General features: G+C 48.9%; 1 protein-coding gene across 1 annotated transcript in view; it reads left to right on the top strand.

Moving 5' to 3' along the window:
• CNTN4 (contactin 4) overlaps positions 1 to 11,273 on the top strand; it is a 119,464-nt gene extending 108,191 nt beyond the window's left edge. The window contains exons 12-20 of the mRNA XM_075714550.1: positions 1,445 to 1,603; positions 2,350 to 2,499; positions 4,038 to 4,108; positions 6,150 to 6,384; positions 6,919 to 7,034; positions 7,500 to 7,686; positions 8,175 to 8,287; positions 9,837 to 10,005; positions 11,173 to 11,273. Coding sequence (XP_075570665.1) covers positions 1,445 to 1,603; positions 2,350 to 2,499; positions 4,038 to 4,108; positions 6,150 to 6,384; positions 6,919 to 7,034; positions 7,500 to 7,686; positions 8,175 to 8,287; positions 9,837 to 10,005; positions 11,173 to 11,273 — 1,301 coding nt within the window. The remainder of the gene's footprint in view (positions 1 to 1,444; positions 1,604 to 2,349; positions 2,500 to 4,037; positions 4,109 to 6,149; positions 6,385 to 6,918; positions 7,035 to 7,499; positions 7,687 to 8,174; positions 8,288 to 9,836; positions 10,006 to 11,172) is intronic.
• The last annotated feature ends 1,203 nt before the right edge of the window (positions 11,274 to 12,476 follow it).

Genomic DNA, 12,476 nt, shown 5'->3' on the forward strand with positions numbered 1-12,476 from the left:
ACACACAGATCAGCCCGCTTGTTCAGGATGGGATTTTTGCACGCCATCAGAACAGGAGAAGTATGTCTCTGTCAGCAGCCCAAAACCAGTTGGTAAATCAGTAACTGATATTTTTTCCCCTCTCTTGCCCTCCCATAATCTGCACCCTGTGAAGAAGTATATTCTGAAATCTTGGGAATAACCATGGTTATTCCAGGACATGAAGTGAAGACAGTTTGTTTCAGCCCCTGCCAAGCAGTAGGAGTAATTTGTGAGAGATCCAAGGAAACTTCGTTTCTCTGGTGTAATTTGCGGTGGGGGACCAAAGGAGCTGACTGCTCCATGAGGCTGCGTTGCCTGGCTACTCCCCCCAGCAAAACAATTTGAAGTTCTAATTTCTGAGAAATTAAATCTGGCTAGACCTGCTGAAACTTTCATTTTAAAGACAGGTTATTGGAAGGTTGTAGGGTATTTTAGATATTTAAACATGTCTAGCTCTCTGAATATCATATGAGAATAATTTTAGTCCAAAGAGTGAATTGCATGAGGAGAGTTTGCTTGAGATGGTGCTTTTGGGGAGAGACTTCACCTCAGGTACCACTGCTGACAGCAATGGCCATATGATACAAGAGGGATGTCCTCTCGGATCAGTACGTCCTACAGTGCTTTACTGGTTAAAAGCAACGCAGCAGCGAAACAGAAAATACTGTCCACGCTCGGGCACAATGCTGATGACGGGCAGGTCCTTCGTTCTTCACCAGCCTCTGGGTGCATCCAAGCTGCAGCCAAAAATGGAACTTGTACACAGGCCAGTCCTAAAGCAGCAGCCGTGAGATGGCAGAGCGGATCCCGAGTGCTGCGGCGAGCGCCTCACTGCTCCGTCGGGCAGCTCAGGGGCTGCGGGGCTCAGCGCTGCTGCTCACGTGGAGGCACCTGGGGGCTGCGGGGTGAAGCTGGTGCTCCATGTGTTTGTCTATCCCCCCGTGCCTCCCAAACTCATCATAGAATCATAGAATGGTTTAGGTTGGAAAAGACCTTTAAGATCACCCAGTCCAACCATTAACCTACACTACCAAGTCTACTCTAAACCAATCAAGGGTAGACTAGACTAAACCATGTCCCAAAGTGCCACCTCTGCCCGTTTTTTGAACACTTCCAGGGATGGGGACTCCCCCACCTCTCTGGGCAGCCTGTTCCAATGCTTGACCACCCTTTCCGTGAAGACATTTTTCCTAATTTCCAACTTAAACCTCCCCTGGCGCAGCTTGAGCCCATTTCCTCTCGTCCTATCGCTAACTACATGGGAGAAGGCAATGAAAGCTGCTAAACCACAGCTGGGGCTGTGGTTAACTCCTGTGCAGGGACTCAGTTACCTCTGTCCTGAGCAAGGGAAGAAGACCAAAGCGCTCCTTCCTCAAGTCACGGCGAAGCTCCAAGCACCCTTCTCCTGTAATTCTTCCAACAGGTCCCCCAGGTCCACCAGAAGCTGTGACAATAGATGAAATCACCGACACCACCGCCCAGCTGTCCTGGAGGCCAGGAGCAGACAACCACAGCCCTATTACAATGTATGTCGTACAAGCAAGGACCCCCTTCTCGGTGGGATGGCAAGCAGTGAGCACAGGTAGGTCCATCGCCTGGCCCCCGAAGAGCTCCGCCAATGGAAAATGCATCCATCGGGACCCGCGCACAGGCCGAGTGGAGCAGCTCTGTGCCCTGAAGTGAAAAGTAATTTCACTGGCTGCAGAGCACTGGTCTTATTAACTAGTTTCAAGTTTGGCAACCCAAAGATTTAGGGTCCAGTCAGTGCTATTACTCATCCATTTTTCTCATGAAGGTTTAAGAGAAAACAGAATGAATTCCTATCTTTTGTTGCCACGCTGGAGATTTACAGCAGTAATTGTGGTCTATAAAGACATCCCTCAGGGACAGACCATGTCATCTGGCCTATCTTTAAGTAGAATTATTTTCCTGATAGGGGGAAAAATCCCATGATGTAATTGCTCATTCCGTCAGAGGTTAATTTTGTTCCAGTAACCATTAAATAGAGGGAACACTGTGTTTTAAAAAGAGAAAAATAAAAACCCTTTAAACCTGTTGTCTTGGCACTTTGTTTTCAAAAAGTGGCAATTTAGGAGAAACTCTTTAATAGCAGCAATTTCTGTGCTAAAAGCGCAATGTTTTAATGCCACCTCTTTTACTTCTTTGGCAGTTAGCAAAACGTTAGAAAAATCCCGTTGCCAGTCCTTATTCACTTTGTATTTACGTTAATCCCTCACTTTTAAGGGTATCAGATAATGACCTTTTCTCCGCAGTCTTTAATACTTCTAGTGGTTTTCGTTGCGCTCCTGACGTGTGGTTGTCTCCTAGTTCCAGAGATCATCGATGGCAAGACGTTCACAGCGACAGTGGTGGGTTTGAACCCTTGGGTCGAGTATGAATTTCGAGTAGTGGCTGCCAACCTGATTGGGATTGGAGAACCCAGCAGACCTTCAGAGAAGAGAAGAACCGAAGAAGCTCGTAAGTAGCGGTGGGCAACTGAGTTAAGTCTTGTTGAGTAAGTGCTCGTCAGCACTAACAGTGCGTTGCACTGGAGGAAGCTGAGGAGCCCTTTCTGCGCCTGTTGCTCTTCTCCCTTGTGGCATGTTATTTGCGTGCACAGAGCAGGCAGTAGAAGTTGTGGAGCTCCTGATGGGCTCTTACGCTCCCTCCATGACTGGAGAAGAGGAGGATGAAGGGTGACCTTATCGCTCTCTACAACTACCTGAAAGGAGGTTGTAGTGAGGTGGGTGTTGGTCTCTTCTCCCAAGTAGTTAGCAATAGGACGAAAGGAAATGGCCTCAAGCTGCGCCAGGGGAGGTTTAGACTGGATATTAGGAAAAATGTCTTCACGGAAAGGGTAGTCAAGCATTGGAACAGGCTGCCCAGAGAGGTGGGGGAGTCCCCATCCCTGGAAGCGTTCAAAAAACAGGCAGAGGTGGCACTTGGGGACACGGTTTAGTCTAGCCTACCCTTGATTGGTTTAGTGTGGACTTGGTAGTGTAGGTTAATGGTTGGACTGGATGATCTTAGAGGTCTTTTCCAACCTAAACCATTCTATGATTCTATGGCTCCTGGATGTATAGGAAGACTTTATCCCCTTTTCCTGCAGAAAGCAATGATTTTTAAAAAAAAAAAAAGGTATTTGGGCAAGTTTTTTGGAAAACACTGCCCCGTATCCATTGACGAGAGAGGTGAACTCTGTGAGCAGTCCCTCTGGTTTCCCACGATCCATGTGATGGAAACTCTGGAGCACAGACTACAGTACCTTGAGAGCAGGAGTTTGAGCTTCACAGCTGGAGAGTCAGCAGGCCCCTGGTGCTCGTGGCTTCTGTGGTTCTCAGAATAACTTGGACCTCACCCCATGGGCCGTCAGCGTTAGAGCGACCACCCTGGGCTGGATCATTTCGCAGGCTTACTGAAGGTCTGTCTTCTGTGACCCTCTCCCGGCCACGCCACTGCCTCGTGGAACCACGCTGCATCTTCAGGCTGCTGCAGGCAGAGCTTAACGGTGATCTTCAGCAGTGCCTGTGTTCAGGGATTTCAGCCCAAGCTATAAGCCTGGAGAGCTTTAATGCTCCTTGATGCTGTCCCTGTCTTTTGATCTGGCAGAAGGGGGTCACGGCAAGAAGTAGGCTCAGCGTGGTGGCTGCAGGGATGTGTGTGTCGGTTGTGGGAAGCGCCTGGTACGTGGCTCCTCTGTTCTGTTTTAGCCTGTAATGGAGCAGAGTATGAAATACGAAAATAAATAAAAGCCCTTTTTTATGGAAGATAAATGTTTAAACTAAACAATTAGTGACTGAATACACAAGTTAATTGACATACTTTTAATATACTATTATTGACATACTTTTAATGTGCTGTTTGCCATGGCAAATTAGTCATTTCCTAATAGCATTTCTGGTACCCAGCAGGGAAAGGCCAGCAGAGTCCTGTTGCTGCATAGGTCTGTTTCATCTCAACACATTTTTCTGGTTTCAAAACCTCCGTGTGCATCTTCTGCATCTGTTTTTTTGCAGTTCCTGAAGTGACCCCGGCTAACGTCAGCGGTGGTGGAGGGAGCAAGTCTGAGCTGGTCATTACTTGGGAGGTAAGTGGAGTCCAAACCAAGAGGAAAATTAATACGGTCCTGATCTAGATGCGCCCTTTCACCCCAGACCCCAGTGGAGCTTCTGTAGATTTCAGACGGTTTGCGGTAAAAAAAAAAGCCCAGATTGTGTGATAGAATAGCCCAGGTATTAAAATTGAGCTACACTCCGTCCCCCACCCCAGGCCCCCGTGCAAGGAGGCCAGCAGAGAAGCACTGTGCAGGGGACCGCAGGGAACGGCCTGCGTATCGCTGCTTCGACACGAGCGCAGCTCCCCTTGATTCTCGGCACACCCGTACGCATACGGCAAAACGTGGACAGGCAGAAACCACCGGAGGGATAAAACAGAGTTTGTGAGGCCAGGCTTGGCACATCCTGACCTGGCTGAGAATTGCGGCTGGCTCCGAGCCGTCAGCCCTTATCGCTGTGCCGGGTTACCTGGCAGCAAATAGTTAAGAGTTAGCACAACGCGTTGCATGCTGGCTTCCGTTGCTGCTAACGAAAGCCAGCAAGACAAGATACAGAGATGAAAAATGTTTAATATTCCTTAAGGCAGTCGGGGTTAGAACTTTAGTCATTTGTCTGCTCATATTTTCATGTTATGATGAGATGCAGCTGGCATATTTTTCCCAATAATGAACTTCACCAGACATACTAACACTTCCACTTAGCACTATTTCTGACCAAGCTGGCGGAATGAATCGCCAGAGATATTTTTAAGGTTATTAAAAAACTATAAATGGGTTTTTGTCCTTACCACACGGCTCAATGTGCTAATTTCCTCCTCCGTTGGACTAATTAGCTACGCCGTGTCTCCTAAAGACACTGCAATATGTTTCAAAAACACACATGGCAAGAATGTCAGCTGTGACTTTGATTCGTAATTTGCACAGAATATAATTTGTATTTTGATAGAACAGTCAATTTACTCTTTTAAATGTCCGGAGACCTTTTCTTTATGGTCTGGTGTATTTTTTGAGTCTTGCAATACAGAGTAAGAAGCAGCCACCAAAAGGAACCCCTGCACGTGCTTAAGCACCGTGGACAACTGTGGGAGAGTTGCCCTTAATTACAGATTATTTTAATACATTGAAGCTTTGGCTTTTGATGCAGCTTTTAGGGGGCCACAAGCCTGAGAGTAGGAAGCGTCAGCGTGTCCAGAGGTGACCTGGAGGTGACAGGTTGTTTCTTGGACCTTTCCAGCACCAGGACCTGGGGGTGCTGGTTGACAGCTGGCTGAACATGAGCCAGCAGTGTGCCCGGGTGGCCAAGAAGGCCAGCAGCATCCTGGCTTGTGTCAGGAATAGTGTGGCCAGCAGGAGCAGGGAGGTGATTGTGCCCCTGTGCTCGGCGCTGGTGAGGCCGCACCTGGAATGCTGTGTCCAGTTTTGGGCCCCTCACTACAAGAAAGACGCTGGGGTGCTGGAGCGTGTCCAGAGAAGGGCAGCGGAGCTGGGGCAGGGTCTGGGGCACAGGGCTGGTGGGGAGCGGCTGAGGGAGCTGGGGGTGTTCAGCCTGGAGAAGAGGAGGCTGAGGGGAGACCTGATCACTCTCTACAGCTGCCTGAAAGGAGGGGGCAGGGAGGGGGGTGTTGGGCTCTTCTCCCAAGTAGTTAGCGATAGGGCGAGAGGAAATGGGCTCAAGCTGTGCCAGGGGAGGTTTAGGTTGGAAATTAGGAAAAATTTCTTCACAGAAAGAGTGGTCAAGCATTGGAACAGGCTGCCCAGAGAGATGGTGGAGTCCCCATCCCTGGAAGTGTTCGAAAAACGGGCAGAGGTGGCACTTGGGGACATGGTTCAGTCTAGTCTACCCTTGATTGGTTTAGTGTGGACTTCGGAATGTTAGGTTAATGGTTGGACTGGATGATCTTAAAGGTCTTTTCCAACCTAAACGATTCTATGATTCTATGAATCTATGATTCTAATGCTCTGTTTAGGACAGTAGCTTTAGAAGGACCAAGAGCAACAGCCAGCGTGCAGACAGACAGACAAATGTGTGCCATTGCTGACAGTGCCATTTCTCCCGCTATCTGCCTGCCCGCAGACAGTGCCCGAGGAGCTGCAGAACGGAGGTGGCTTTGGGTACGTGGTGGCCTTCCGCCCCTACGGCACTGTCAGCTGGATGCAGACTGTCGTGGCCTCCCCGGACGCTGCCAGATACGTCTTCCGCAACGAGACCTTGCCGCCCTTCTCCCCCTACGAAGTTAAAGTCGGGGTGTACAACAACAAGGGGGAAGGCTCGTTCAGCCCCGTGACAGTCGTCTACTCGGCGGAGGAAGGTAGAGCCAGGAGCCCACCCCACCGCCTCTCCCTCCTCCCCGCCGGTGGACACGGGGAGGTTGACTGGGTCTGAAAGGGTTTAGTATCCACCTTGACATATCCTTTGATACCTAATCCTCGCTCTGATTTATAATAAATGGCGAGCCATGATTAATTCTTTTGATAGTCATTAAAATAACATTAATCGTAATGAAATCTTTTGATACTAATGGAAAAGTAATATGTAATCTGGAAAGAATTCCGCTGAGATTTAGTATGAATTAATGTCCACTGATTAGAAAATGTTCCCTCTTGTCCTAATTACAGTACATGGTATCCTGGGTTGAGTTTAGTCATGACATCTTATTATTTCTTAGGCAGAGGAGCGGTGCCGTCTGGCACAGGCTGACAGGCCATCGTTTTGAAACGCGGAAGTTTGTTTTGATGGCATGCCTCTTTTCTCCTGCAACGAAGAAAATAAATCCCTTGAAGTTTGGGACTAATTGAACATAAATTTGAAAATTCTTAATTTTATTTTTAAATCCTCTACCCAGAGCCAACGAGAGCCCCAACCACTGTTCTGGCCAAAAGTCTTTCTGCCTCAGACGTTGAAGTTTCTTGGGCTCCACCTCAGGAGAACCAACACAAAGGAAGAATACAGGGATATGAGGTATGGAAAAACAACGCGGCGCATCCTTTCAGTAATAAGCGTTGAGGAGACATGGAGATACATCCTGGGCAGTCGTTGCGGTGCTGCTCCTGCCTGCCGTGGGGTGGGTGGGTTCCTGTGGCGTATTTGCTTCCTTTTGTCTCTTCAGGACACGGAGGTTTCTGTCACACAGTAGACAATTATAGATCTTTCTCTGTGTGATCTGGCTGAAAACGGAGAGCAGAGCTTGCTGGGGGAAACCTGCATGAACACGCTTCCATGGCCAGGCAGCCTCTGAGGTCCTGGGGAGGGAGCGCTGCAGGCCGGCTGGTTTCTAGTGAGGAATGAGAAAGGATTGTAACAGGGTGCAGGATCTGTCCCGGTGGCACTTGCGCTTTGGGTGGAATTGCCAGAGTTGGCGCTGGAAACGGACGGGTGCTGCCAGCCCGTAGCTGGAGGTAAACACGTACCTGCTCTGCTCCTCAGGTCAGATGTTGGAGACACGACGAAAAGGAAGAAAACGCAAAAAGGATTCGAACGGTTGGCAATCAGACATCTACGAAAGTCAGCAACCTGAGAGGCAATGCGCTGTATCACCTGGCAGTCAGGGCGTACAACACGGCTGGGACCGGCCCCTCCAGTGCCGCGGTCAACGTCACAACCAAAAAGCCGCGTGAGTGTTTGCGAGGCCTGGGGGCTCTTGCCTGGGAGGGTTTCTGCCCATGCTTCCCTCTCTCGTTTTCAAGCTTTCATGAGTCTGAAGGAGCTGTTAGACTTTTCTTTGCCGGGTTTTTGGGTTTGGTTTTTTTTTTTTTTTGTAAGGCTCTTCCCCGCGTTAAGTAAGCAGAGCGTGCAAAACTGAAATCACAGCTGTGCAGGAAAATTAAATATTTATCTCCTCGTTCAAGAGGGCTTTTTTCTTCTGGTCTCAGGCATGTTGAGCAACTGACTGAATCCTTTTTTCATTTAGAGCGCTGTGTTGTGTCACCCCGCCTGTGACCTTGAGGACACAGATCAGTGAAACAGCTCGTTAGCTTTCCAGAGCGATCGGACTCTGGGCACGCTCAGCTGTGCTGGTGGAAGCCTCTTTGGGACTGGGAGGGATCCACCTGGGGAGCGGTGCTCCTTAGTAATAACGGCGCTGTGTGTATTTTGGTATAGCACCGAGTCAGCCCCCCGGGAACATCATATGGAATTCATCTGACTCCAAGATCATACTGAACTGGGACCAAGTGAAAGCGCTGGACAACGAGTCAGAAGTGAGAGGCTACAAAGTGAGTCGTTTGCCAGGGCAGGGAGCCGGGCAGCACTGCCCCGCACCACCCCCTGCTCCCGCAGAGGATCCTCACTAAGCTTCGCAGTCGCTGGGTTCTGGTGTTGGGCTGCAGGGAGCACGTCCACGAATCCAGGGTCGGGTTGGGGTTTATAGTAAGACCAGGCGAGGTGTTTTTCACGGTGCTTGCGTGGTTTTCCAGGTTCAAACTGGAGCATTCCTCCAGAAACAGAAGCCACACCTGTGGAGAGTGAGCCCGTTCCGCTGGCTGCTCGCCCCAGCGATGCTCGCCCTGGCGGGGCTCAGTCCACGGACCTTCACCTCCTCCTTCCCTCCGAAGCTCCCACTGCAGGACTGCTCTCCTGCATTCGGTGGAAACCTTCCAAAGGCTGTAGTCAGCTCCTTAATTGCAGATAAATAAAATGCTTTTTTAATAGCTCCCATTTTCTTCAGAAAGCAAAGCCAAAAGGAAAAGAAAATATCCTCATTAGAAGCAGTTTTAATAGGGTATAATTTAACTAGAGAGAAATCTTGGGAAGAATTCAGCTCTATCGCCTTACACGAGGGTTTAATTTGGCCCAAAGAAGACATCGGTGTGCAATTGCCAGCCGATGCCTTGAGGGTTGAGTTGTGCAAACGGTTTCCACCAGAGCCTGAAACGATGAAGAACCTGGACGCGCTTCATATTTTGTTCGCAATCTGGAATGCCGGCGGCGGCGGCAGCTTTGCGAGCCTGCGCCAGCTCTCCTGAATTTCTGCACTAACTTTTAAGTATCGTTGGTGCACTATATCAGATTGTCAAAAATAAGTAATTCCTCAGGGTTTTTAGTCAAAACGTCAGCAGTTTGGACCAACTTTTCCCTGCACGTTTCAGGTTTGAAAATCAAATTAAGAAGTCAATGGAGAGAGGGTGAGAGAGACTCCTCACCCTGAAAAAGCAAACTCCATCTGTCGGGTGTCTAAAAAGTCCTCTTTTAACTTACTGTTAGGATAGCACAGGCAGATGGATTTCTTTCCTGAATTATAGCAAAACAGTTCCTGTTTTTCTTCTTTTTTCCTGGAACTCTTACATTTTATGTCACGATTTGTGATCAAAATTAGTAGAATTCCCAGATCTTAGGAATAATGCAAAAAAGCCAGTTATTCTGCAAAGCCATTTGCGGCCCTGCATCAAATACCCCAACTCAGTTTCCTGAAGGAACGTAATAAGTTTTGGCTTCTCTGCATAAGCCTTGGCATTTATTTTAGCTCCATCAAGCTAAAGATTTCACCGAGGGGCTCTGCCAGGTACTGGGGCTGTGTTTCGTGCTGCACATTGGCATCGCCCTCCTCCCAGTGTCACCTCCCCATGCAGGGACCGTCGCCGCTGTGCTGGCGTGGGTCCCCAGCAAAACCAAAAACCCCCGGGGGAGTCCGATTGGCCCCTCTGCGACAGCAGCGCGCATCTGCGTATCCGAGGCAGGACGAGAGCAGCAGCAAATCTGGATGCCTTTCGGGCAGCGGGCATCTCCGCCCTTTCTGCCTCCTCTTCTCTCTCCCCTTCGCTGTAGGTGTTGTACAGGTGGAACAGGCAGAGCAGCACGTCCGTAATAGAAACGAATAAAACTTCCGTGGAGCTCTCCCTGCCGTTCAACGAGGACTACATCATAGAGATAAAGCCCTTCAGCGACGGGGGCGACGGCAGCAGCAGCGAACAAATCCGAATTCCAAAGATCTCAAGTAAGGAGGGGAGGAACCGGGGTGGGTGCCCGCTCCTGCTGCCGCCGAGCCGCGGGGAGCCGGCGTCCCTGGCCCCTCTCCGCCTCAGTGGCTGGCGGGCAGAGCTGCCTCGCCCCGGTCGCCGTTTGCACCCACAAACGGGGACGGAGCGGAGCCCCGGAGCGGAGCGGGGCAGGCTGTAGGGCTGGCCACTTCCCAGGCAGGGAGCTGAAACCCAGCCTTACCCAGTCGCTCCAGCCCGAGTCAAGATTGCACCCTAAGAAATGCCACCGTAAGTAGTTATATTTGTATTTAAGATTCCCAGACGCTTTCCCACTCTCTTACTTCCATATATGTTGACTATATTGTTTCACTGCAATTCACTCTAACAAAATACAAAATGCAGTGTTCGGAGGCTTTTAAATTTATAAGGCTACTGTATAGCCATATTCCATTGTGTCTTGGATGCATAAATATTTATATAGGGAAATGAGGTTGTGTAGAAGAACAAACACAGAAGAGAGTATTTTATTACACAACATTGCTTTTGCAAAATCTCCATGTCCCGTCTTCCATTAATAACGCCACAGTTTATACGCTGCATTAAATCAGGAGCCTCTGCAATGCAGGAATATGGCATTAAAATTACAGCAATGTAAAAAAAAAAAACCCCGGGTGAGATCAGAATTGTCTCCGCCGTGGTTGTACGCGGCGGCTCTATAAACCGTACGGAAGAATGTCATCAGCAGACACGGGAGAGCGAAGGAGAGCAGGAACGCGCGCCGGTTCGCATTTGGCTCGGCGCAGTGGGCCACGGAGCAGGTCCGCAGCTCCTCCGGGACGTGGATCGTGCCAGGCTGGTGCCATAAGTAACAGCTGCAATATAGTAAAAATGTAAAAAAAATAAAATAATAACTAAATGGGTATGAAGGAATGTAATTGTGAAAGTAGCCTCAACGCAACAGCGGCAGGAATTTTAAGTTAAACCAAAAATTTGGTTAGAGAGGTGAAAGCCAGTGAAGAGGAGGAGGGGACCGCGCGTGGGGTCCGACCTCCCCGGGAGCCCCCTCGCCTCCTGCCGCCGCCGCGCTCCATCAGAGGAAACAATTAAAATCTGGGGAGGGGAGAGGTTTGGGTTCATGGACGTTAAGGTTAATGTTACCTTCTCCCCGCCTCTCCTTTGCGCAGATGCGTACGCAAGAGGATCCGGCTCTTCGACCTCCAACGCCTGTACGCTGTCGGCCATCAGCACAATAATGATATCGCTCACAGCTCGGTCCAGTTTATGACAAAAATTACATAAAGGACTTCTTGTTTATAATATAAGCAACATTTAGCTAGTTGTTTTGAAGACACCCAGTACTAAGTAATATTGTGGTTTGAGTACATCTTACTACTGGAAAAAATGTTTATGCTTCTTTAGGAATGGCATTATACAGTACTTCCTCAAAGCAAATATAGCTTTGTCTGAAGTTTCCTTGGAAACTCTGCAATGCACTGAAAACATCTGTAATATGATGTTACCAAAGCAGTTTACATATGTCCTTATATGCATATTTTTTATTATATATTTAGTGTTTTATAGAATTTTTTAAAGTTAACATATGATGTAGATATTAATTTTTCCTCTGCTATAAAATGCTACGGATGACATTATCATGAAAATATTGTTTGGAATTTTTTCCTTTATGACGGAGAGCTCAAAGTTGTTCTTAGTAAATTGGCTGCGACTTCGCTGTACAGTTTTACAAGGCTACGCCAGGCAGAACTGCGCCAGATCCGGTTCGTGATGCGGCTGTACTGAAGTGGCGGTTACGATGATCCTTGTGGTAAATCAAGTGCTTATAACACACGAGATGTTACGTTTTGTTCAGAGGTCTAAGCAAGACAAACTTGAAATACTCGGTAAGAACACTACAGGCTTGAAAACAGACATGAATGTCGGTTGTTTGTGGACTACAGGACGTGTAGCTAATATTCTGGCCTCGTGCAGTAAGGGTCCGTTTTTACTGTCTTGGAATAGCTTTGTCTTTATCATAATTAGCATTAAATTGGGTAGGAATGAAGATACAGCAAAGACGCCATCTCCGCCTCTAGTGACAAAAAGGGACAGGCACCCGAAGGAGCGACCGCTGCGGTTCTCGCCTTTGCGTGTAAACCCAGCTAAATCCGCCGCGCTTTGGGGGGATTTTCTTCCAAGGAAATCAGAAAACAGCGACTCCGAGACCTACAGCCACCCCGGGTTCGTTGTCCGAACACGCTCTTGCTTTCCACGTGCATCGGAACATCACTCATCACCCTTCGTAACTCCACCGTATAGAAAACGCGTAGGAGATGCGGTCCGAAGGGAGCGCGTCGGAGGAGCTGTGCCGCGAGGCGGGAGCTCCCGGCCGCTCTCTGCTAGGAAGTCTGCGTTTCTTTAGAAACTCTTCGTAGAGGCCTGAAGGCAAACGAGAGTCACGCCGGAAAACGACAATATCCACAGCAAAATA

This window comes from Pelecanus crispus, chromosome 7 (assembly GCF_030463565.1).
Source record: "Pelecanus crispus isolate bPelCri1 chromosome 7, bPelCri1.pri, whole genome shotgun sequence".
Classification (NCBI taxonomy): Eukaryota; Metazoa; Chordata; class Aves; order Pelecaniformes; family Pelecanidae; genus Pelecanus; species Pelecanus crispus.